This window comes from Acomys minous (assembly GCF_964271855.1).
Source record: "Acomys minous genome assembly, chromosome: 13".
Classification (NCBI taxonomy): domain Eukaryota; kingdom Metazoa; phylum Chordata; class Mammalia; order Rodentia; family Muridae; genus Acomys; species Acomys minous.
The window spans coordinates 78,326,729-78,353,270 of NC_140495.1; the positions used below are offsets into that span (position 1 = coordinate 78,326,729).

Below are 26,542 nucleotides of genomic sequence, written 5' to 3' on the forward strand. Positions count from 1 at the left end.
ATTAAATCTCACATTATCCCACGCTATCTTGTCAAGAATTTAATTCATATCTTTGCCCATTATATCCATCCTAAGTATGTTATCCGCCTACCAGTCATACAGTAGATTTTCTCATTGATCAGATCCAATGTTTTGCCATTGTAGAACTTATCCTAGTTGTAACTGGATGCTACATCCTAGTGTCTACCATATTCACCTTATTTCATCATACTTTGTATGATTTGTGCCACTTCACACCATCACAAGAATAAGCAAAATGCAATATATTTTAAGAGATCCATATTCTCACAATTTGTAGAACACATTATTTTATTTTTATTGCTAGTTATCGATTCATAGCTGTGACCATTTAAAGTTTAACCTCAGCATGTATACAGAAAAGACGTGTATTGTACCTAACATCCAGTCAGCATCTTGGAATATAACCCTATGAATTACTTGTGTGCTGTTGTAATAAAAGTAGCAAAAATATGATGTTTGTTATTGAGTAAAATATGCATTGAGTATACAAAACCCCCTCTATAAAATCCTTGCCATTCAAATACAAATGGAAGAGAGGTGTTATACAAATGCTGATAGTGCTCTGGGACTATTCAGAAGTAAGACAGTATTAATAGAGAAAGAATTTATATGATGGTTAACTCTAGCCTTTGGTGAGTTACATATTATTTATAGGGGTTAATCAATAAAAAGTATAATCAGACAACAGATAATAGAACAGTGTGTAAATTCTATTCAGTTGACCCCTAAATTCTCAAGAGTAAAAATAGAAGCAGGTTCAAATACAATACACGACATCGAACCAATCAAATTCTCTACAGAGTAGGCTTACAGCTAAAAGCAAAGATTTTATAGCTGGTCTATGTACATATGCCATCGGGAAGAACACTCAGAGAACATATATTAAAGTTTTAATGTTAGAAAATATAATGTGGAAATAAAAACAACAAAATGAATGCATAATATAAGTACAAGGTCTGTATCATTACCAGAGAAGATATTTTTGAAAATTTCAATTTGGCAAAATTATAAAAATGTGGGAATTAATGACTTATTAATGTGGTATTAAATTATATAATTGAGAAGTTAAAAATGACAGAATAGTAATATGAAATATCTACTTCCTAACACTGTGAGATACTAAAGGACTTTGTTGATTATATGGTTGATGTAGATAAAAATTAAAATGAATTTAGAGAAATTACCCGAAAAAACTAAATCTCAAAAGCATATGGAAAATTCTCTTCAGTAAGTCAATGCCACAGAACATTTTCAATAACATTCAGAACCTTTAGAAAAGCAGTTTTAGATCAGCAGGGTGGCTTAGCAGTTGTTAAAGAAACATACCACGAAAGCCCAAACTCCAGAAGATTCCACATAAAATTAGAAGGAAAGAACCAATTCCAACAAGTTGTCTTTTGAATTCCACATTCCATGAATACTGACATGGGCACCTGCACTCACATCATGTATGGGCTCAGATGGTAACAGTAAATAAAATGCAGTGCCATATAGAAAAGGTTGCTTTAAAATATTTCAGATTGATTTTATTTTTATATAAAAAGTTGTTTTACTTGCATGTGTGCAGGAGTACCATGTACATGACCTGTGTCCATTTCAGAAGAGGAAAGAAGAGGACACCAAATCCCCCAGAACTGGAGTGACAGACGGTTGGGCTACCATGAGGGCGCTGCAACCCAAACCCAGATCCTCTGCAAAAACGAGTTCTCTTAACTTCTGAGCGACCTTCTTAGACTCAAAAAGGGAATTACAAAGAAACTACATGTGACAATTAAATATAAATATTTCTCAGTAAAGACAAGTAAATTGAGGATTTGACAAATAGGGAACTTGCAGGTGACACAGCTCATAAGAAGCTGAACAACCATAAAAAAATAAGCAGCAGTTATGGAATAAAATCCAGAAGAATGCAGAAATGTATCTTAGCAACGAAGTCCTACCCACAATGCACTCAGATATCACCAAGGACATGCCTGCAGACAAAACAACTATTCCAAAATATTGTTATTTTACAAAATACCTCCAAGATACATGGATGTAAACACCAATTACTTTATCCTTTATCACATTACATTATATTAATATTTATTTTACATGAATGAGACTCATGAAAATGTTCTGTGGACAGGTTAAATGTAAGAGAAAATTAACTTAAAAAATTTTAGGTTTATAAACAAAATATAGTAACAATTTTGGTCTTTTTCTTTTAAAAAAATCCCTCAAAATTTTTATTATTCAGAATTTAACTTTAATAATTTCAAATAATTTTTAAAAGTATGTTATTTATCTAATAATTATTAGTAGTGACCACTCTTCTATAACTGCTTTTCTTGGACTGGCATGTATCTTAGTGATAGCTTAGGATGAAGTCATAAATGTTTAAAATTTAAATTATTAAGAGTCTCAGGTGATTAAAAAGTAGGACGTGTTCATTTAAATTCTTCAGTTCCACATTTGACACAAAATATTGCTTGTCCATGTTCCTGAAATTATTGGGCTGGGATCTCCAAGTATGTGCACTGAATATAAAGACATTCCTTTTTCCCCCCCCATTAATTTAGTTACTTACTTTACACCCTAACCAGAACTTCTCCTTTCTGCTTTCCTTCCTATCCCTCTCCTTCCCCCCCCCCCCCCCGCTATATTCCCTCTTGTTCCTCCTCTTAGAGAAATGGAGGCCTCCCATGGATGTCAACCTACTTTGGTATACAAGTAGGACTGGGCCCATCTTCTACTGAAGCTAGACAAGGTGGTCCAGTTAGGGAAAAGGGAACCAGAGGCAGGCAAGAGAGTCAGAGACAGACTGCTCCTATTGTTAGGTCCCACATGAAGACCAAGCAAGCGGTCCATGTGCTACATATATTGGGGGACATAGGCCTGACCCGTGGATGCTCTTTGGTCTGTCTTCATCATGATCATCCTGGCACTCTTACTCTCATGTTGGGAAGGCAAGGAAAGTTGTCAGAGACGTTTATTTATGTACTTGGCACCAGGCCTTGTAGGACAGGACAAACTGAATACCTCCTACTGAGGGCTGTTAGCATCTGAATACTGCTAATTAATATTGTTTCTGTTTATTATGATCCAGTTATGGTATCTTGCTTCTGGTAATCCAATCTTTGGCTCTTAAAAGGCCCTGTTCCTCCTGGAACAAAATCTTCACGTGTATAACTACTTGAAATACGCTTGCTTTTCCCCCCCTCATATGTATTAGTTTGAATTACAACAACATTCAAATTAATTGTCATTGAGTACAAAATATTTACCTTTTAAAATTCTCTGTCTCTCTCTCTGTCTCTCTGTCTGTCTGTCTGTCTGTCTGTCTGTCTCTCTCTCTCTCTCTCTCTCTCTCTCTCTCTCTCTCTCTCTCTCTCTCTCTCTCTCTCTGTGCCCGTGTGTGCATGCGTACATGTCATATGGAAGTCAGATAACAACTTTACGGAGTCCAATATCTCCTTCCACTGTAAATTCCACAAATCAAACGCAAGAGGCTGATGGTCATACTTGTCAAGCAAATGCCTTTATCTATTGTGCAATCTTACCATCCAGTATACATTTTTAAAGGAGACATTTTCTCCTTTAAAGGATATCTGTGAGATTTTGGTTTTTGCAATCATTCACAGGCACAGAATATATGCACATGTATCTCTTTGCACACTTAATATAGTCAGGTATTATTTTGAGATTCTATCCAAAGAGATGGGTGGCTAATACTCCTTTGAGAACATTTTCAGTTGAATAATTGCCATTTAAATATAAATAAAATATTCAAACTAGCACAAATGGTATGAATTGAAATTGGTTGCAGCTCTGGCATTAGGTATATTAATATCATTTTATTATGTTATTATCCCATACAAAAATCTCCTGAGGAAGACAAGGAATGAGTTGCATAATTACAGAAAATATAGACACTGCATAATTGCTTCCCTGGAAGGCTCTTAAATGATTGCTCTCTGTGTGAACATTTCAGTGCTTGTAACTATCTAATTAGAAATACTTAGAGGTAGTAAATTTAAAAGTTTATTTCTTCTAAGGTGAGTCTTAAAAGGACCATGACACGACTTAAGCAAAGGAAAAGTCTTTAAAAGTTGAGTCAAAGTGAGTAAAAAGGTATCATTGTTGGATTTTGAATATTTTCTTAACATTTTAGATTGACACGTTGTCACTGCGACACCAATGCCTTTGACGAGTAAAACAAGACTTGGAGAATCTACTCACCTCAAGTCCATGGTCAAGGGCAAAAAAAGAATGAATGCATGCAGTCTAGTTGTAAGCTTCCTTGCTCCTTTTTTCATATTGTGAAGAACTCAAGCTCAGGGAATGGTGCAACCTACAATGTGCACATCTCTATTTATGTAGTTAAGAAAATTACAAGTATCCTGTAGGCATACTTGCTCTAAACAGTTTCTCATTGTTACTCTATTCTCAGGTGACTCGAGATGTGTCAGATTGACTATCATATACTGTCTACTGCTGAGGAAGAACAACAGCATGGAGATAGGTCAGGAGGCAGCAGTAGTTGAACAGCAGCAAGAAGACACAGCAAGTTCTCCCTCTAACCGCAAGGAAAGACGTAGGTGAAGCTAGAGCAACAAAACAGTTAATGCCAGGTTCTTGGGGCTAAATCGGCAATACCCATCTTCCTTGGTGCCAAGTGTAGAAAAAACTATGGGAGCGGGAGAGGCTGATCAGTGTACTATCTGCTCTTTCAGAACACCCAAGTTTGATTCCCAGCATGAACACAGCAGCTCACAAACATCCACAAGTCCAGTTCCAGGGGATCTGATGCCCTTTTCTGGCCTCTGTGGGGACCAGACATGTGTGTGATACCCAGACATACGTGCAGGCAAAGCATTTATAAACATTTTAATGACAAATTTAAAATAAAGAGGTATCTCTTTCCTTGTAAGAAAATAATCTACTACTTCCATTATTTTGATAAGTGAAATATCTGGTATTTAATAAAAATCATGATATACATAATACAGAAATAAAGAAACAGTGATAAGAGCACTGCCCTATTAACAGTGTCATAAATATCATGGGTGTTAGATCCATCATTCACAAAATTTTAAGTAAATAAGATTGATATTCCCAAAGTACTCATAGAAAAGATATTTATAGAACATCCAAGGGCAAAGAAATGGCATCAAATGAAAGAAGAAAATTACAAGAAAAAGATGATTTGAAATGCTCAGGGAAGCATGTTAAGAGAGACTGTGAATGCCATTTGTGGTTTCATCAGCAGAGGTGACACAGACTAGAACCAAAAGAAGGGGGATGCTATAAGGTCAGTGCACATGGCCCAAGTAAAAACAAACAAGAAATGGAGAGGGAGGGAGACAGAGATACACACAGAGAGAAATAAGAAAAGAGCTATAAGAGGGTATTGAGCCGTCTGACGTGTTCTTAAATAAAATTCCCAAATTGGGAAAGGAAAGAAAAATATTTTAATATTTGAAATTATAAAAGCCAAAACTTCATAAAAAGCAGTGGAAAAACATCCAACTCCTGGTCTAATATTACAGAATATGAAACCAAATTAGAACCAACACACACGCATTCCAATATGTGTTCATAAGTTCATGCCTAAATACAGAGAGAGAGAGAGAGAGAGAGAGAGAGAGAGAGAGAGAGAGAGAGAGAGAGAGAGAGAGAGACAGAGACAGAGAGAGACAGAGACAGAGAGAGACAGAGACACAGAGAGACAGAGAGACAGAGAGACACAGAGAGAGACATACACACAGAGAGAGAGAGATACACACACATATGCACATGCATACACATGCACACATGCACAAACACATGCATGTACAAGCACGAGTATACCACCACCATAACCATATAGCACACATATACCCACATGCACATGTACATTTTCCTTCACACAAGAGCTCTGAGATATTTGAATAGTAAAAAGACAAAGGTTAAAAAACAAGTCTTTAAATCACCTAGAAGGAAATAAAAGAAAGTGAGTCATAAAATGACTGTTAATAGATAAACAAAGATCAGAGATACAAAAGGCTTTCTGTCAGAAAATACACAAGTAGGAAGAAACTACAGAAGTATCTTGAAAACTAATTTCCACCAAGAATTATCCATTCAGGGATAATGCCTTTCAAAAATAGTCTTTTCAATAAATCACAAAATAAGATAATTTCTTATCTGTATATACAAACTAAGATCTCGTCAAACAAATATCTGTGGACATGATCTGAGGTGAATATATATGACCTCTGAAACTCAACTAGATTATCAAAGCTAATTTTTAAAGTAGATAAATGTTTGAAAGAGCATTTAGATGTGTAAATGAAAAATATTCCAATATAAAAAATGAATAATAATAAGTTAAGGTCAAGGTGAGATAATGCTACATACTCACTCAAAAGGTAAAATAAAAAGGCTAAAAGTATAGAGGGCCGGTGAAAAGGCAACCCAAAAATTCATATAGATCTGGTGGAAATGTTTTATACTAAGGAGTGGAAAGATTTTAAGAGAGGCAGTGGATGACTGCAACAAAACAACACTTTCCAGACATGCCAGAGCAATTGGACATGAACTCACAGCTGCTGAGGAAGCATGCACAAGACCTGCAGCAGATGAACAACACTGTGCAAGCTCAAGCCAAACCAAAACACTGCCGTGGACACAAAGTCCCTTCACTAGGTGAGGAATTATGGAAATTAATGGCTGCTAAGGAAAGGAAAATCAGTTTTCTTTAAAGTTATGGTCCCTGGATGGTCAACCGTGTCCCAGTGGAAGGCCATGTTGCCAATGGAAAATGTCCAGACATACTATATTGAATGGGATTTTGTAAAGAAGGTATTAATTGAGTATGTAATGAAAGGCAGTTCTGGAAGAGGTTGAGGGAGGCAGGTGAATATCTTTAAAATGTGTTGCATGAAGTTCTCAAAGAATTAATTAAAATGAGGGGGAAAATAAAATACTTACATAAATACACGTAAGATTTTTGAAATTACTGTTAAATTTAAAAATAGTCATTTCTTGTTATTTTGTTTTAACCTAAAAGGATTAAACAAACATATAACAAGTTATGTATGAATATTACCACCACTTCTATTTATAATATTCACAGCCAACAGTCTAATTTTCATATTAAGATGGAATTATTAATCAGTTTTTATATCATACAATTGATTTATTTTATTTCTTAAAAAGAATTACTCATATTTGAGACAAAATGAATGTTAAGATGACTCAGAAAGAAAATAAAATAATATATGTGTGTGTGTGTGTGTGTGTGTGTGTGTGTGTGTGAGTGTGAGTATATAAAAATAAAAAAAATAATCTAACAGACAAGGAAAGAGCTGAATTGATAATTGTCCTGGGCTGGAGACAGAAGACATCATTGAGAGGAACAAAAGTAAATTTATGAAGTGAAAGAAATATTCTATATATTGATTCTAGTATTACATTGGTATACAATTTGTGAAATTTTACCAAAATGCATGCTTTATGTATATTAAGTTGTACTTAAATTATGTTTCACTTGGATTTCAGGAAAATAATGCCAGTTTGAGAAGATTTTGACTTAAAGGAGAATGTTAACTTGATAAGGACTTTTCAGAACCTGGGAACTCAAGGTATTTAGATATTTTCATCATTAGGCCCATTTTATAGATTGAGATAATTCCTAAACTCTTTAAACCTTATTTTTTTCTAGTGACAGACCTCATTTGAAACATAAATAGTTAATTGAGAGTGACCAAGATACTGGAAAACAAATCAACCAACACATTAATGATGTAAGAATGCAAAGTAAAGGTTTTCATAATTTTACATAAATTGAAGATATTTAGCTCAGTTAATATGTTGCCTTTAAAGTTTTATTAGTTGCTTTCATTTCATAAATAATTAAACAAAAATTGAACCTAAAAATATATCAAATCACTCAGTCTAAGCACTGTTATATTTCAGTATTTAAAATTTTGTTTGTGTGTGTTTGCTCTGAGAGGGCTGTTGTTTTTTTTTTTTTACTTTATTAATTTATTCTTGTTACATCTCAATGGTTATCCCATCCCTTGTATCCTCCCATTCTTCCCTCCCTCCCACTTTCCCCTTATTCCCCTCCCCTATGACTGTTCCTGAGGGGCATTACCTCCCCCTGTATATGTTCATAGGGTATCAAGTCTCTTCTTGGTAACCTGCTGTCCTTCCTCTGAGTGCCACCAGGTCTCCCCCTCCAGGGGACATGGTCAAAGGTGAGGCACCAGAGTACGTGAGAAGTAATATCCCACTCTCCACTCTACTGTGGAGAGTGTTCTGTCCATTGGCTAGATCTGGGTAGTGGTTTAAGGTTTACCGCCTGTATTGTCCTTGGCTGGTGCCTTAGTTTGAGCGGGACCCGTGGGCCCAAATCTGCCTATCATAATGTTCTACTTGTAGGCTTCTAGGACCCTCTGGATCCTTCTACTTTGCCTTTCTCCCATGCTTCTCTCATCTAGAGTCCCACTAGAATGTCCTCCCCTCTGTCTCGGTTTCCTGGTAAGTGAAGGCTTTCGTGGGACATGCCCCTTGGGCTAATATGCAGATATAAGTGAGTATATACCATTTGAGTCTTTCTGCTTCTGGGTTAACTCACTGATTATTATCATTTCTAGCTCAATCCATTTATCCACAAATTTCGGGAATTCCTTGTTTTTAATAGCTGAATAGTATTCCATAGTGTATATGTATCACAGTTTCTTTATCCATTCTTCTATTGAGGGACACTTAGGCTGTTTCCATGTTCTAATATCCAAAATATATAAAGAACTCAAGAAATTAAACACCACCAAACCAAATAACCCAATTGAGAAATGGGGCTTGGAACTAAACAGAGAATTCTCAACAGAGGAATATCAAATGGCTGAGAAACACTTAAAGAAATGCTCAACCTCCTTAATCATCAGGGAAATGCAAATCAAAACAACTCTGAGATTCCATCTTACACCCATCAGAATGGCTATGATCAAAAATTCAAGCAACACCACATGCTGGCGAGGATGTGGGGAGAGAGGAACACTCCTTCATTGCTGGTGGTAAAGCAAACTAGTACAGCCACTTTGGAAATCTATCTGGTGCTATATCAGAAAACTGGGAATAGGGCTTCCTCAAGACCCAGCTATTCCACTCCTTGGAATATACCCCGAAGATGCTCGATCACACAACAAGAAAATTTGCTCAACCATGTTCATAGCAGCCTTATTAATAATAGAGAGGGCTGTTCTTAAAATTCCCGTACATCTGAGAATTATTTCATTATCTTAAAATTCCCGACTCTCCCAACTCCACATCCCAAGTGCTGGGTTTACGTCCATGTCACCACATCCAGTTTATTTTACTTTTTCATATGCAAACTTCAGTCTTATGGATCAACTGTGAACTTTTGCATGTTTTTTTTTTCAAATTAAATATGATTAGATCAGAGCCACACCTTTCGAACTGCATAATTTGCAATTCTAGAAGTAAATGCTTGTAGGAAACATTGCACGACCCCAAAAAGTCTGAAGTGCTTATTTGTAGAAGTTTGTCAAGTTCTACTGTCAAGATCAACTCCTAAATGCACTCTCTGATAAGGAATTTCCACATGTCTTATGGCATGTGCGGTGATGACCTGAGAGAGTGTGTGCTGTGGGGTGGTTGGCAATGCACATTCTGGAGCCAGGTAGTCTGGTTTTCTTCTTCATATGTCTATCCTACCAGTGTAACTAGGACAGATTACATCACCACCATGACACTTAGGTTTCCTGTCTTCAGACTGTGGGCATGACATCATCTACCTCATAAAGATGCAGAGGATGTACCGCATTAACATATATCAGCGTCCTGAATGTGCTCATAGGATCAGTAACCATCATTAGTAACGTTACCGCCACTACCATTGCACTCCTCCACCTCTATGAATATGATACTTTCACAAAACAAGTCAGAATTACAAAATGAATGATATATGAAATGGTCATGCCATAATTGCCATCACAAGAATTTACTTAGAACGTTTTTTCTTTAACTCTGAAATGTAGTAAGAAATTTTACATTGATTCTATTAGTGTGGACAGTTACTATTCCCTCTTATTTTTTCAATTGATTTATGCATTTTTTTCAGGGAAGCTTCACTTTGTATTGTATTTAGGGAAGGTACACTGGGAAAGATGTATTTGCATATGTGCATGTATGTATGCATGTCATGTATGGATAGATGTCATAAGTCAACCTGGGTGTTGTCCTCACATGTTATCTTGACCTTGTTTTATTGAAGCAGGTATTCACACTGGCCTGAAACTTGATAATTAGGTTAGGCTGTCTAGCTAGGGAGCCCCAGGGATGTGACAGTACTTGCCTTCCTAGCCCTGGGATAATAAGCATGCATCACCACATCCAGCCATTTTACATGAGTTCTTGGGCTTGCATTCATGTCCTTATGCTTGCATAGAAATCACTTTAGAACTCAGCTTTTTATCACAGCCTGAATGTTCTGTTATTTTAACTTAAAGGTGAGAGCTGTTCTATATAAGTGGTGTTTATTTTATATTTATTGGTTGATGAAAAATGAATGCAGTAATAGGCATCATCTTGACACAGAAGGTTGGAAACAAAGCATTATTCAAGTTTAACAGAAAGATAATTAGACTAACTAGCTAGTTTGATTAAGTACTTTTGTAAATATTCAAATCTTCTTAAAGTATTGAATTTGGCTACGATATAAAGATATTTCTTCTGCTAGAGACATGAATTAAGATAGATTTATTCTTTTGATGAGGGCCTTGTACCAATATTAATCTCAGTGAATTCAAATCACAACTCTGGTAGAAAGTGATTGCTAAGTCCTTTTGTATAAGACATTGTGGAGGCTTTTAGACTGATCATTTCTTATTCTGCTGCTTCTCTCACCAGGCAAATGGGTAAATTCAGTACATTTCCCCAAAAGGATTACAAAATATTTAGCTAAAATATTTCTTTTTAAGAAAACTATTTATTTTCTTCTTTTTCCAGTGATCTGAAGTGGCAGATTTTATTTTATTATTTTTTTAAGTGGCTGATTTTATACTCTTCATTTTGGTAATTTATGATAAGCACTCATGGAAGACACACATCCACAACATCCTGCATCGGAGGATGACTGGAACTTGTCGGCGCATATATAACTTGAAGGCGGCTCAGGGTCACATGAAGCAATGTTTCACACTTTCATTTGGCATTGTTACACACATGGGAACATAAAGCTCCTGCCTGGAGAGGGAGATCATATCCAAATCGATTTGAAACTATTACTATCATGGTAGCATATGAGCACTCAATCTTCTGTGTAAAACAATTACACTTCGAAACGGTCTTTTGATAAATGTGGAAGGCATTGAAGTGGATGTCCCTTTGAGTCTCATGTACTATGCTAATGACAAAAGTAAGTGACTAATGCATAAATCTAAAAAATTTTTCTTGGTAGTAAAATTAGAGACATCTTCAGCATTTTGTTATTTGTCCTCTGATCAGAAAAATAAATAACTAGTTTGCAGTAATTAAGCAAACGCTGAGAGTAAGTATAAATGCTTCTACAAAGATAAAAATGTGCTACATTGGAGCACATGAAAATGTTACTTGGAAGTGCAAAGCAAATATATTTATGTGTAAGATAAATGTAAAACTATAAAACCTCATCATTATGCACTATCACAGAGAGAAGAAAATTAGGCCAGCTTTAAAAAGGTATGTGATTGGTTGTCTTGTCAGCTAGACTACATTTGAAATCACCTATATGATTAAAGAGGCACAGCTGTGGGAGTGTCTGACATGACATTCAAGAAAGGTCTAAATAAAAGTATCTCAAGGTCGACATCTTTGACAGATGAAAGAGGGGAGAAAAGAAAGAGAGCTGAATGACTCTTAAAACTTTCTTCCTATGTTTCCTAGCTAGCACAAAATGAAATGGCTCTCCCCGGCAACAAGTTTCAGAATGTATGAAGCCAAGAAACCAAACTGAGCCCTCTGAAAATGTGAGACAAAAATAAAAGCTAACTCTAAGTTTTTCTTATTAGGATTTGTTTTCTATGTTCTATTATTCTATTGTCACAGCAATGAGTGAACTGACAAATATAATGCATTGGCTAGGAGGATTCAAGATGTCAGCACTGTGTCTGATTGGCACTACTGAGCCATAGGACCAGGTTGGGAGCTACAGAACACCAGAGCTAAAGTACCCTGAGTGGGAGGAATCCACACTTTTTTGAGTACAGGTAGGCTTGGCCTCAGGCCATCCAGCAGGTCCACAGGGGCAACTTTGAATCCTTGCACGCAGGTAGCCAGTCCCAAGAGACTGGATGCATACCTGCCTGTGAGTTTGTGAGCAGGAAGCATCTGTGATCGACATCTCTGCCTCTGTGTCTCAGACTCAACTGTGGGCTGCAGAGCACAACCTTATGGGTCTTCTCGTCTAGGGAAGAACCCGGGTAATGGAGCATAGGTGGATCCGACCTGAGGTGACCAGGTCAGGGTGAGGTCACCAGCTAAACCACAGAGAGCCCCAGGCCCAATGTGGCTGGCAGCAAGGTCATCAAAGCCTAGCCACACACCAGCCAGTGTGCTGCACCAGCCATCTGTCTCAGGCTGAACAGTGAGCTGCAGTGCACCAGGGTCTTGGGCTAGTAGCCCATGGGAGAACACAAGGTGTGCAGCACAGGTGGATCTGACCTCATGTCACCCAGCCAATACATAGAGAGTTCCTGGGGCCAAGAAGGTGCAGGCGCATGAGCCAAAGCCTAGCTAGCCACACACCAGCCAGTAAGAAGCACTCATGCCTTTTGTTTCAGAAGAAAATGTGGGCCACAAGGTAACAGTATCTGAGTCTTAGAGCCCAGAGGAGACACCACGATGTAGAACACAAGTGGATCTGACCCCAGGCCACCGGACCAATCCACAGAAAGTTCCCAGATCTGAACCCAGGTTACCTGCCTGATCCACAGAAGGGTTCCCTGATTCCCTGCAGATGAGGGGTCTAAACCTATAACCACTCACCTACTAGCTTCTCTCAACGGCCAGTGAAGGACACCAGAAACTACCACCTAATGCCAGAAACATCAAGATAACTAAAGGCCAGCATAAAAGAACAAACAACAAAAGCCGAAATAATATGGCATCTCCAGAACCCATTTATCCCAAAGCAATCAGCCCTGGAAACTCAAACACAAATGAAACACTAGAAAATTACTTCAACTCCTTCATATGAAGATGGTATTTAAGGAAATGAACATAATCCATAAGTGAATACAGGAAGACACATCCAAACAGATTGAGATCCTTAGAGAAGCCATGACAGAGGCCTCTAGAGAGGAAATAAAAATCACTGGAAGAAATTCAGGAAAATGCAAACAATCAGGGAAAGCAATTAAGCAAAACGGTTTAAGATCTGGAGATAATATTGAAAAAAAATGATAAAAAGCACAAATTGAGAAAAGCCTAGAAAGAGAGAACTTAGCGAAGAAGACAAGAACTGTAGAGGTAAGCATCACCAATGAAATACTAGAAACATAGGAGAGAATATCTCAGGAGTAGAGGATACAATGGAAGAATTTGGAGCAACCATCAAAGAAAAGGTTAAATCTAAAACAACAACAACAACAACAAACCTGACACAAAGCATCCAAGAAATCAAAGACAACATGAAAAGACAGAATCCAAGGATAATAGAAATTGAGGAAAGAGAAGATGCCTGGCTCCAAGGCACAAAAAATATTTTCAGCAGCATCATAGAAGAAAATTACCCCAATTTAAAGAAAAAGATGCACAAAAACATACAAAATGCCTACAGAATATCAAATAGAGTAGACCAGGAAAGAAAATCCTCCTGAGACATAAAAGTCACTAAACTAAATATACAGAACAAAGAAGAAATATTAATAGCAGCAAGGAAAAAAGCAAAGTAACACATAATGGCAAACCTATCAGAATCACACCAAACTTTTCAGCAGAGACCATAAAAGACAGAAAGGCCTAGGCAGGGGTATTGCAAATCCTAAAAGACCATAGGTGCCAATCCAGACTACTATGCCCAGCAAAATCATAGATGAAGAAAACAAGATATTCCATTACAAAAACAAATGCAAACAGTATCTATCAACAAATCCAGCCCTAAGGCAATAATAGAAGGAAACACCAACCCATAGAGGCTAACTACACTCAGGATAACACAGGAAATAGATAGCTTTACTTTAGCAAAAGAAAAACCAGACAAACACACAAACATATTGTCACAACCAATGTCAAAATAAAAGGACCAAACAGTTACTGGATATTAATCTCTCTCAATAACAATGATCTCAAGTAACCAATAAAAAAGCAAAGACTAACAGAATGGATTTATAAATAATACCCAACATTCTGCTTCATTCAAGGCACATATCTCAGCCACAAAGATAGACATTACTTCAGGATAAAAGGCCAGAAGAAGATTTTCCAAGCAAACACAAGAAGCAAGCTGGAGTAGCCATTATAATATCTAATAAAATGTACTGTCAACTAAAATTAACAAAAAGAGATGAGGAAGGACACTTCATACTCATCAAAGGAAAATTCAACTAAGATGACATCACAATTCTGAACATCTATGCCCCAAATGAAGAGGACCCACATTTGTAAAAGAGACATTAATAGAGCTTAAACCACACATCAATCAGCACACATTAATAGTGGGAGACTTCAACACCCTCTTTCACCAAAGTATAGGTCAATTAAACAAGCTAAACAGAGAAATGATGACATTAACCAATGTCATGAATCAAATGCATCTGACATATATGTACAAATATTTTTACTCAAACAAAATATTACACCTTTTTCTCAGCAACTCACAGAACTTTCTCTAAAATTAACCATACAGTTGGTTACAAAGCATGCCTCAACAGATACAAGAAAACTCAAATAATACCTTCTATCCTATCAGACCACCATGTACTAAAGCTGGACTTCAACAACCAAAAAAACAAAAAAACTACATACACTTAGAAACTGGACAACCCTCATCTCAATGATAACTGGGCCAGAGTTAATAAAGAAAGAAATTAGGGGTGGAATTCTTAAAATTCAATGACAATGAATGTACAACGTATCCAAATTTATAGGACACAATGAAAACAGTGTTAATAGGAAAGTTTGCAGCACTAAGCGCCTTCATAAAAAGATTGGAAACATCTTATACAGGCAAATTAACAAACAACACATACAGAAGCCCTAGAACAAAAACATCATACAAACCCAATAGGAATGGATGGCTGGAAATAATCAGCCTCATGGCTGAAATCAATAAATTAAAAAACAAAGAGAACAATTCAAAGGACCAACAAAGCCAAGAGCTGGTTCTTTGAGAAAATCAACAAGATAGACAAACACTTAGCCAAACTAAATAAAAGGCAGAGAGACACTATCAAAATCCACAAAATCAGAAATGATGTAACAACAGACACTGAAAAAATCCAAAGAATCATTAGGTGTTACTTCAAATGACTATATGCCACAAAATTTGAAAAATCTAAAGGAAATTGACAATTTTTGATAAATTGCACTTGCCAATGTTGACTCAAGATAAGATAAACAAATTAATAATAGTAATATATCTCCTACAGAAATAGAAACAGTCATCAAAATTGTCCCAACCAAAAAAAAAAAAAAAAAAAAAAAAGCACAGGGCCAGATGGTTTTAGCACAGAAATCAACCAGACCTTCAAAGAAGAGGTAACATTGACTCCAAACTACTCCACAAAATAGAAATGGAAGGAAGATTATCAAACACATTCTATGAGGCCACAGTCACCTTGATTCCTAAACCCCACAAACACCCAGCAAAGAAAGAATTTCAAACCAGTTTCTCTTATGAACATTGATGCACAAATATTCAATAAAATACTTGCAAAACAAATCCAAGAGCACATCAAAGACATCATTCACCATGACCAAGTAGGCTTCATTTCAGGCATTCAGGGATGGTTAAAGATACAGAAATCCATCAATGTAATTCACCACATAAACAAACTGAAAGAAAAAAAAACACATGATCATCTCCTTAGATGCCTAAAAAGCATTTGACAAAGCCAACACCATTAATGTTTAAAGTTTTGGAGAGATCAGGAATGAAAGACATATACTTAAACATAATAAAGACTATACATCAAGCCATTAGCCAACATCAATTTAAATAGAAAGAAACACAAAAAACAATCCTCTAAAATCAGGGACTAGACAAGACTGGCCACTCTCTCCACATCTCTTCAATATAATACTTAAAGTTCTAGCTAGAGGAATAATACAACAAAGGGACGGCAATGGGATCCAAATCAAAAAGGAGAAAGTTAGAGTATAGCTATTTCACAGATGATATGATAGTGTACTTAAATGACCCCCAACATTCCATCAGAGAACTTCTATAGCTTAAAAACACCTTCAGCAAAGCAGCTGGGTACAAAATCAACTAAAAAAAGACAGTAGCCCTCCTGTATACAAATAACAAACAGGCTGAGAAAGAAATTAGCCACAAATAACATAAGGTATATTGTTACAACTCTAACCAAAAAAGTGAAAGACATATGAAAAAAAAAAAACCTTCAAGTCTCTGAAGAAGGAACTTGAAGAAGCTATCAGAATATGGAATGATCTCCCATGTTCATTGATTGGGAAGATCAACATATTAAAAATGGCCATCTTACTAAAAGCAATCTACAGAATTAATGCAATTCCTATCAAAATTCCTACAAGATTCTTTACAGACCTTGAAAGATAAATTCTGAACTTCATATGGAAAAACAAACTGAGAAGAATCTCAGAATAGCTAAAACAATCTTGTAGAATAAAAGATCTTCCAGAGGAATCTTTATCCCTGATCTTGCGCTGTTCTATAAAGCAACTGTAATTAAAATGGCATGGTACTGGCATAGAAATAGATTGGTTGGTCAATAGCATCAAGGCAAAGAACCAGAAATAAATTCACACACCTACAGACACTTGGTTTTTGATAAAGAGCCCAAATCCATAGGATGGTAAAAACATAGCATCTTCAACGAAGATGCTTGCGAACTGGATGTCTAGATGTAGAAATGCAAATAGATCCATATTTATCATGCTGCACAAAACTAAAGTCCACAAGTATTAAAGACCTCAACTTAAAACCAGACACACTAAATCTGTGGAAGAAAAGTGGGAATGAACTTTGATCTCATTTGCATAGGAGACAACTTCTTGAACAGAACATGAATAGCTCAGTCTCTAAGATCAACAATTAATAAATGGAGCCTCATGAAACTGAAAAGCTTCTGTAAGGCAAAGGACACTGTCAACCTAACAAAATGACAGCCTACAGACTGGGAGAAGATCTTTGCCAACCCTAAATCTGACAAAGAGCTAATATACTATATATATATATGTATAATGTAATATATATATATATAAAGAACTCAAGAAATTAAACACCACTAAACCAAGAAACCCAACTAAGAAATGGGTTCAGAGCTAAACAGAGAATTCTCAAAAGAGGAATATTGAATGGCTAAAGAGCATTTAAAGAAATGCTCAACATCCTTAGTTATCAGAGAAGTGCAAATCACAACTACTTTGAGATTCCATCTTATACCTGCCAGAATGGCTAAGATAAAAAACTAACATGACAGCACATACTGGCAAGGATGTGGAGAAAGGGGATCATGGCTATGTTAGTGGAGGCTATGCAAATTTCTACAACCAGTTTGGAAATCAATCTGGGTCTTTCTTAAAAAGTTGGAAATAGAGTTACCTCAAGACCCTGGGCATATACTCAATAGATGTTACACCATACAACAAGAACATTTGTTCAACTATGTTCATAGCAGCCTTATTTATAAACAACCAGAATCTGGAAACAACCTATATGTCCCTCATCCAAAGAATGGATATAGAAACTGTGGTGCATTTACATTATGGAATCCTACTCACAATTAAAAACATGGAAATCTTTAAATTTGCAGGCAAATGGATGGAACTAGAAATGATCATCCTGAGTGAGGTAATCCAGACCCAGAAAGACATGAATGGTATATAATTTTTTATAAGTGGATATTAGCGCAACATAGATGTCCTCTGAGAATCTCCTCTCAGTTGGGAATCAGGACAGATTCTGGGACTGGCTACTAGACTCCAGGTGACAGTGGTATGGAAAAATGGGGGAGTGGGAGGATCCAGAGGGTTCAGGAGCCCCACAAGCAGACCATCAAGACTGATAGAGCTGGACTCAGGAGGGCCTGCACAAACTGTTGTACCAACCAAGGACAATTGATATAGTAAACCTAGACACACTGTTCAGATCTAACCAATGGACAGCTCATTCTCTAAGGTTGTGGGTAGAGTGGGGACTGCCTCTGGCATGAACTCTGGTGACCCCAATCTAATCACTTCCCCTTGGTGGGGAGGCCCAGCAGTACACAGAGGAATGGGATGCAGGCTACCCGGATGAGACCTGATAGGCTGTGGTCATATGGTGGGGGGTGCAGGTCCTCTTCTGTCAGAGGTCTAGGGGACGGGAATAGGACAAAAGAGGGTGGGAGGGTGTGATTGGGAATATACAAGTGAGGTGATAACAATTGGGTTGTAATCTGAACAAATTATAAATTAAAAATGCATTAAGAATATCAATATGCTTCATAATATTCTATTCTGTAAGAAAGTCAGAAAGCTATTTCAATGAAAGAATTTTAATAAGAAAGTATTACCTGTAAATCACTGCTGATTTTATTAAATTACAATGAATGATTAAAGAAGCACTCAGTGTACTTGTCAATAAAATATAAAGTGAGATGTATATCTTATTATCTTTTCAAAACTTAAGTTTCTTGCTAATTTAGGAATTAAATATCTTCCAGTTTATAGTGTATCTCTCTCTCTCTCTCTCTCTCTCTCTCTCTCTCTCTCTCTCCCTCCTCTCTCTCTCTCTCTCTCTCTCTCTCTCTCTCTCACACACACACACACACACACACTAAATATCTTCCAGTTTATAGTGTATTTCTCTCTTTCTCTCTCTCTCTCTCTCACACACACACACACACACACTAAATATCTTCCAGTTTATAGTCTCTCTCTCTCTCTCTCTCTCTCTCTCTCTCTCTCTCTCTCTCTCACATACACACACACACAACTTCTGAAAAGTGTCAGTCTCAATAATAAATTTTTCTTATCAGCATATTGATTTTGACATAATTACTGGAACTCAGACAAGCTGATGTGGATGCTTGACTTATATTTTAATATCTCTGATCATAAAACTAGTCTCTGAAATCAAATTCTATAGTTTCACAACTTGGCTTACTACACATATGTTCTTTAACCAGCTGAAATTAGATGCTGTTGCTCCCATTTTTGGAATTCTGAGCTATTTTCTTTGCCTCTCGAACTTTTCCTATCTCTAAACTATTAATTTCTCCTACTCCATCACTTTATTATTTTTAACTGAGTAACATTTTAAAAATAATTATTTAATTATCTTTTAAAGTTTGAAAGAAAATCTATTATTTTCAATGATCTCAGAATTGGTCTCTCTTTACTAGCACACACACCATAATGTCTTATTATAGTCTCAATATTCATTGTAAGAGTAAACTCACAATAACCAGAAGTAAGTTGTAAGAACTTTGGCTGTATTAATAATTTAATTCTCACAAAATTATAAAAGTATTTGGTCAAGTGGATTTTTAAAAGAGGCATTAGCTTATAAATGCAAAATGAGACAGTATTTATAGATTTTAATATGTCTGTCAGGCTTAATTCATACAAGGAGTTCTTACTAAAGTCAATTAACTTCTCTCATTAACCTAATTCAATAGAGTTTCTAAGCACACCATTCCTGAGTACCTTGTAAAACTTAATATTTGACCAGATTCATGTTATCATTCTTCCTTTCATTAATACTTAGGGTTTTCATTTATTACTTTTCCTAATTCTATCCTAATTACGTTCTCAACTTCTAATAGCATCCATCGTTTTTTACTCAACATATGAGTATTCTTTTGAACTGAAAGACTTAAGCAAGTATATTTTAGCAACTCATAGCATGGCTTCAGTCTACCTGACTCAGCATTACACTATGATAGAAAGTTCAGAGTAACCTGGGATTCTTTTGCCTTTTCATGTCTTATAGCTAGATTCTTGAAGCATTACACTCCAAAGTGTCTCCGCAAAGAACACATCTTTCAGCATGTGATTCTGAATCCAGCGACGAGGTACGTCTATGTGCAGTCCTCTCCTGGCAGTTGTGCAAACTGTCTAAGTTCTGTGAGGTATGCCTTGACAATGGACCCTCTTGAAGAGAGACACATGAGTCTTACAATTCCTGATGAGATATCATTCTGATTTAGGAAACTATCTTATGAATTTTTTTCATGCACTTGCTTTTTCCTTTTCCTTAATTTCTCCTGGTCCTACTGTCATACTTCCTAGACTTAATATTTTCTCCAGATACTATTTTCAGAAGAATGAAAATTAGCAGAAGCAGATACTTATTCTATTCTATGGTGCTTGTGCAGTTTGACTTGATAATAGAAGACTTCTGGTCTTCATTTTCGGTATGGGAGGAATCAACCAGACATATACATATATGAGAGCTCTCTTACAATGATGAGAAGAGGGGCAACAGGCTATATTTTATGTTCTTACACAGATGTTGAACAGATGCACAGAAAGCCAAATGAACTTAACAGTTTAAGCAAAAGTCCATGCTATAAGACAAATCCCCTTCCCCTTTGTAATGAAGGGGGTTTTCTGTAACATAGGTTTTTCAGCCATGTCCTTGTTCCCAGAAATAAAGACTCTAAGGATTAAATATATTTACAAAAGCTTGGGCCAACATAAGCAGGCATGTTCCCTGAATTGCTTATAACTAACATCCTACTTACTCTATTTTAAGTTCTCCCACGTGGCAGGTTACCTCTGCTCAGGTTTTATGCATCTATCTTCCTCAGTGTCCCAGGGTGAATACTGACATGCTTCACTCTATCCCATAATTCCACTCTTTCCTCCCTCCTATTTCCTCCCTCAACTATAGGCCAAGCAGCTGTTTACTTACAGGGGAAGAATCCGTACACTACACAAGAGATTGTCCCTCTATGTTTGCAATATTATTCTGATCATCAGAACTGAGACAAACTAAAAACATTTAGGTTTCAAAAGATTTTCCACCTTCTTTGTTACCTTTATTTTGTCCTTCAACTTTATCTTTCTCATATATGAGTGTTAGTGAAAAGTGTTGCATTATTAGCAGAGCTGACCAATATAATAGGGCAGCCTTGATAATTTCTCTCCTCTTGCAGAGGGGGTTTCAGTAGGTATTTCTATATCTAGAATTCAATAACTCAGGCCGTTACTTATTTCTGTGTTTTTAGCTTTGTTTCAATCATTAATGCATGCCTATAAATGCAAACAAGGATTTCACAGGGAAATAAATGAATAAACTCATGCACGTGGTAAGTTATTTCTTGTAAAAATCATTGCATAAAGTCTATCTTCCTATTTCTATATTGACTTTTCAATAATCCTTCAAATTCTTCATTTCTGAACTCTGGGAGCCCTTACTTTCTCAGCCTAATATAATCTCTAGATCAAAGACCCAGGGATTCTTTATCTTCTGTTACAGGACATGGCATAATTCCTCCACTCTAGTTAGAAAACAATCTCTTCTTGATTAGAACAAACTTATAAAATTACTTAAAAATAGTTCTTTCTCATTTTTAACACAGAGGTGATAATGACACTATTGGATCTTGACATTTCATCAACTTACTCCATAGGACATAGCACTTTGAATGACTCAGGTTTTTACAAAGGCTATTATGAGCCACCACTCTTAACCGTGGATTCAACCTATCCCCTAATTCTGATTCATACAATATCTCAACATGTGTGCCTACATCTTTTCTAAATTAGGAGGCAATCAGGTTTTCCAGTTGGTGAGTAGCCACTGTCTATAAACAGAAGTGCAGTACAAAGAAAGTAAAAATAAGTTATGGAGTAATTCACTTCTAAACCAAAAGAAAAATTAAAGAAGCCTTGTGATTTCCATAAGCATAAGGATAAGGCTGAGGACATTGTATATCTTAAGAAAAAATTCAAAAAGAGATGAGTCTTGACTATTCTAGCACACACTCTGTGCCTCCTAAGGAGATTTTTTCAGGGGTAATAAAATCAATGCTTCATTTTCTTATTCATTCTTCATTACAGACCATCAAGAAAACTCTCCTTCAATTTTATCAGACCCACCTCTGAAGTATATAGTTAATCATTGGAAAAAGCATGGCCCATGTAATCTTAGAAATGAGAATATTGCCAGCCATGGTGGTGCATGCCTTTAATCCCAGCAGTCAGGGAGGCATTGGCAGAGAAGAGAAATCTCTGTGAGTTCAAGGCCAGCCTGGTCTACAAAATGAATCTAGGACAGCCAAGTTGACACAGAGAAGCTCTGTCTTGAAAACAGAGAGAAGCTGGCTCAGCTCAGAAACAAAAACTAAAAACAAACAAAAAATAGAAAGAAAGAAAAGGGAATATTGAATCTTAATGTAACTGTAATATAATCTGGGGAATGGGGTTATGAAAAAAACTAGTATACACATGGCAGCCTCAACTATAAAACCACCCACTGGTTGTATTTTTTGGTCATAGGTATACAAAGTGGATTTGCATTTCTGATGATCACTGCTTCTCAGCTGTCATGACCTCTACTAAGACCCTTCCATTCATCAAAAAGTCAAATCAACCCAAAGAAAAGAGATACTAGCTCATATTCTGTCATCTGTGCATTATACTCACATAATTATCTGTAGACTCAATTTTCTTAACCAAAATATTTTATTAACAACTTATTGACCGTGCCTACATCAGTATAACCAGATTAACCAAAACAGTATGAAATGAGGATTAATTGACACAAAAACAATACCTTAAGGATATCAGTCCCAAGGTATGATTCTCTGATCGGGAGCCGCAGGATTTCTTCCACTGGAACCAGGGGTAACCATACCTCAGAGTCTCAGCAGGAGCTGGAGCTCTGAAGCCTTCCCTCAAGTGGTTTTCTCTAGGGAAGCGATGAAGAGCCAAATCTATCCCAAGTCTTCAATCTGCCCAGCTGCCAGTTCTGGGCTCATTTATATAGCTCCTCCCAGAGTCTGTTCACAGGATCTTTTTCATCTGGTAGCAATTAGGCTCCTGCACAAGGTGGTTGTCCTGCTAGTGAATTAACATCACCTGTTCTCTTACTAAACCGTTCGATCCCACACTTGGGATCCTAAAGAACAGGTTTCTCTCCTTCAATTCTCTCATAGCTATTCTCTTTCCACACTTTTTTTATGCCTCACCAACTGCAAAAGAAAGACTGTCCGCAGATGCCCTCTGAGGACTGTAGCATATATTTACTTATTTAGTTACAACCCATACACCTCATGCTCCCATCATCATTGTACAAAATAAAGGTTTTGGTTTGTAAGCTTTTTTTGTTCTACTTCTACTAGAAAGAATTTCATGAAATTATTACATCATGGGACATAAAGTTATGGGTAATCTGAATCTGTTACAAAGCACCATCGCTCATATTTGGCTCCAGGATGAAACATCTCATCTTTCCCTTGAGACAGGAGCTGTGTTGTTGTATCAATAGCTGTTCACACCTGAACATGAGGCCCGAAGGACAATCCACTTTCACCAGAGGAATCATCTGAGTTGGTACTATGTACTAGCATAGGCCCTGTGTACACAACCCCCTAACAGCATCTTATTAGGTGGATGTTGATTAATTCTGTGTTGCTCAGTCCTTCTGTGGTTTGGTCAATGGCCCCGAAGCGTAACATCTTGTTTATTCTATTTATTCTCATGTTTCCCGAACATTTATTTCATCAAATTTTTTTATCACTCAAACTGTTACTTCTCAATCAAACTAGAGAAGGAAGAAATGCTTAGAAAAAAATCTACCACTTACTACTCCAGCTGGCCTTATAACTAATAATTGTTAATATAACTTGAAAATATTAAAAAGTAGAAAATATAATTAAAGATAAAATGATTTTATAAATTCCTAAGTGAGAAATACCTGATCCTAAGTGGACTTTTTCACATGCTTAACAATATTCTAGGTAATAAAACAAAAGGTTAACAAAAGTATTTTACAAGGGATAAAACTCAATTTGTTCTTAAAAATCCCAATAAACTAAATAACAAAATCTATGGCTATTTCATAAGATTATCATTCTTGTAATTTCTAATGTATTAGTGTATGTTCATGCATGCACTTGTGTAAACATAAACATTTCTGGATGATATTCAAATGTTATTGATTCTTTCAAAAAAAAAAACAAAAGCAAAAAGACAAACAAAAAAAGACCCAAATGTTCAAGAACTTTATTTTACCCCGCCGTAAGAAAGATAGCTTCAAAAAATTGGAACTAAAAAGAAAAAAAAAAAGAAAAAACTTTGTGGAGTAATGTTAAGTGAATGTATCAACCATCAATAAAGCGCTGTTTGGCCAATCAGCTGGGCAGAAGGACAGGAAGTGGGAGGCGGGACTTCCTGGAGGAGAGGAAGTTTGATGGCTGGAGGGATAGGGCAGTTGGAGAAGGACGGTGGGAACTGGACATGAACTGGCCCAGGGGTCATAGTGGCAAGTGTTTGGAATATATGTATGTTATAAAGTTTAGAGTAGTTTGTTTAGTTTATGAGTAGATTATAATCAGTTCAGACTGTGCCCGGCGAAGTGCTGGCAGCTTTAAAGTACATTTTAGTCTCTCTGTGTCAGTTATTTGCTTTGTAGGCTGAACGGATACAAAATACTGTAACAAACTGTTTTTAGACAGGAAAGAATTTTATAAGAATAATTTATCCTAAGGCCAAAGATAATTCCAGTAAAGTAAAATAAAATAAATATTTAAAAAAAAAAGGAGTTTAAAAGTTATGAGAATTTTAAAAAATTGAGGGATGCTCTTTTTCTTTTTGGTTATTCTTCTATAATATAATACATGCTGACCACAGCCTTCCCTCCTTTCAGTCCCCCATCACCGCCCTTCTCCCCAATATTTACTGCATCTCCATTTTGCTTTAGAAAAATCTAGGCCTCCCAGTCATATCACCCATATATGATATAACCAGATGAAATAAGACTAGACACAAACCCTCTTATCAAGGCTGGACAAGGCAACTCAGTAGGAAAAGGATCCCAAGAGCAGGCAAAAGAGTCAGAGTCTCACCCACTCCACAAGAGGGAGACTTGCCACCCAATACCTAGATGGCCAGGATGGAGCTGAATGGCTCAGAGAACTAAAGAATTAACATTTAAAGGAACATGGCATACTTTTCTCACAAGAATATACATCTTAGGTATAGCAGATACATATGTCCTATAAAAACATAAGGTAGGATAATTAGATAAGATCTTCAAAAGCCTCAGAGACATGCAGAATATGGCATTTTAAAATGTTTTATTATTTTATAGATATACTGACAATGAGACAGGTTAGCTCCTGGCAAAACCCTGCCTACCCCAAAGAGGATGATGAGCATCAAAGAACCTCTTTATGGAAATGGCTTCAAATGTGGCAAACAAACCACTGGATAAAATGTCCTCATTTCTACCACAGACAGAATTATGCCTAAAAAAAAGGGGGGGGGGCAAGCTTGGATGCAGGCAGAGTCAATGACCAAACTATACCAAGACAGTGTAAGCAATTCCTCAATAGTTCCTGCCTCACAAATATGTCTGTCAGATATATTGGGCCAGAAGGTTGAAGAAGATGCTCCAATGTTATAGAGAGTTTTGCGTAATTATTCAGGTAGAAAACTGTCTCTGTCATCTTACCATTTGGAAAGCTACTAACCTGCACTCCCATCATACTCAGGTAATCAAGTTTATTCCTTCTCAAGTTTCTGATTGGGTTGAAAATGAGGTAGTTTAGTTTTACAATGAAGCTTGCTTGCTTAGGGTTTAAGGTGTTTTTAGGTCTAGATAGATGTTTTAATTTGATAATGACAAGATGTGATGGAGATTGATTTACATTCAGAATTTTAGACACACCAAGATAGGAAAGATGTTTTCTTCAAGGCTGTCAAATACAAATAGACAAAACACTAGGAATGCAACATCTATATAATTCCTGGTTGTATCATGGTTTTTTTATATGCAATAATATAAATGTATATGTGAAAAATAAAAACAAAACAAAACAAAAAAAGATCAAAGAAAAAGAAATATAGCTTGGGCAGAACTACTTACATATAACAAAAAATTATTAAAATTCCAAAGTTCAATAATCCAGTATCAGAACATAGAACTCATTCTGTATTTATAGCAGCAAGGCATTCTTTAATATAACTTAAAAAAGAGAAAAACAAACAACAAAGTCTTTATGCTATATCTTTTTACTGAATAAACCACTTGGGACTCTGTGAATATTAAATTTCATCTAAATACTAGGCTTTATGTTTTTCGATTGGGGTAAAGCCTTTATTTGCTGATTACCCAGTGCTTTAGTGGCATAACAAT

The 26,542-nt window shown here is 36.4% G+C and overlaps 1 protein-coding gene across 2 annotated transcripts in view; it reads left to right on the forward strand.

The window, feature by feature from the left end:
- Window positions 1–2,055: 2,055 nt before the first annotated feature.
- The window catches only part of LOC311582113 (uncharacterized protein), a 75,480-nt gene continuing 50,993 nt past the window's right edge, over window positions 2,056–26,542 (forward strand). For both annotated transcript variants that reach the window (XM_084754867.1, XM_084754866.1), the window contains exons 1-5: window positions 2,056–2,156; window positions 4,454–4,597; window positions 6,559–6,690; window positions 7,546–7,628; window positions 20,168–20,249. In XM_084754867.1, coding sequence (XP_084610993.1) covers window positions 2,120–2,156; window positions 4,454–4,597; window positions 6,559–6,690; window positions 7,546–7,553 — 321 coding nt within the window. In that variant the 5' untranslated portion in view covers window positions 2,056–2,119 and the 3' untranslated portion in view covers window positions 7,554–7,628; window positions 20,168–20,249. The remainder of the gene's footprint in view (window positions 2,157–4,453; window positions 4,598–6,558; window positions 6,691–7,545; window positions 7,629–20,167; window positions 20,250–26,542) is intronic.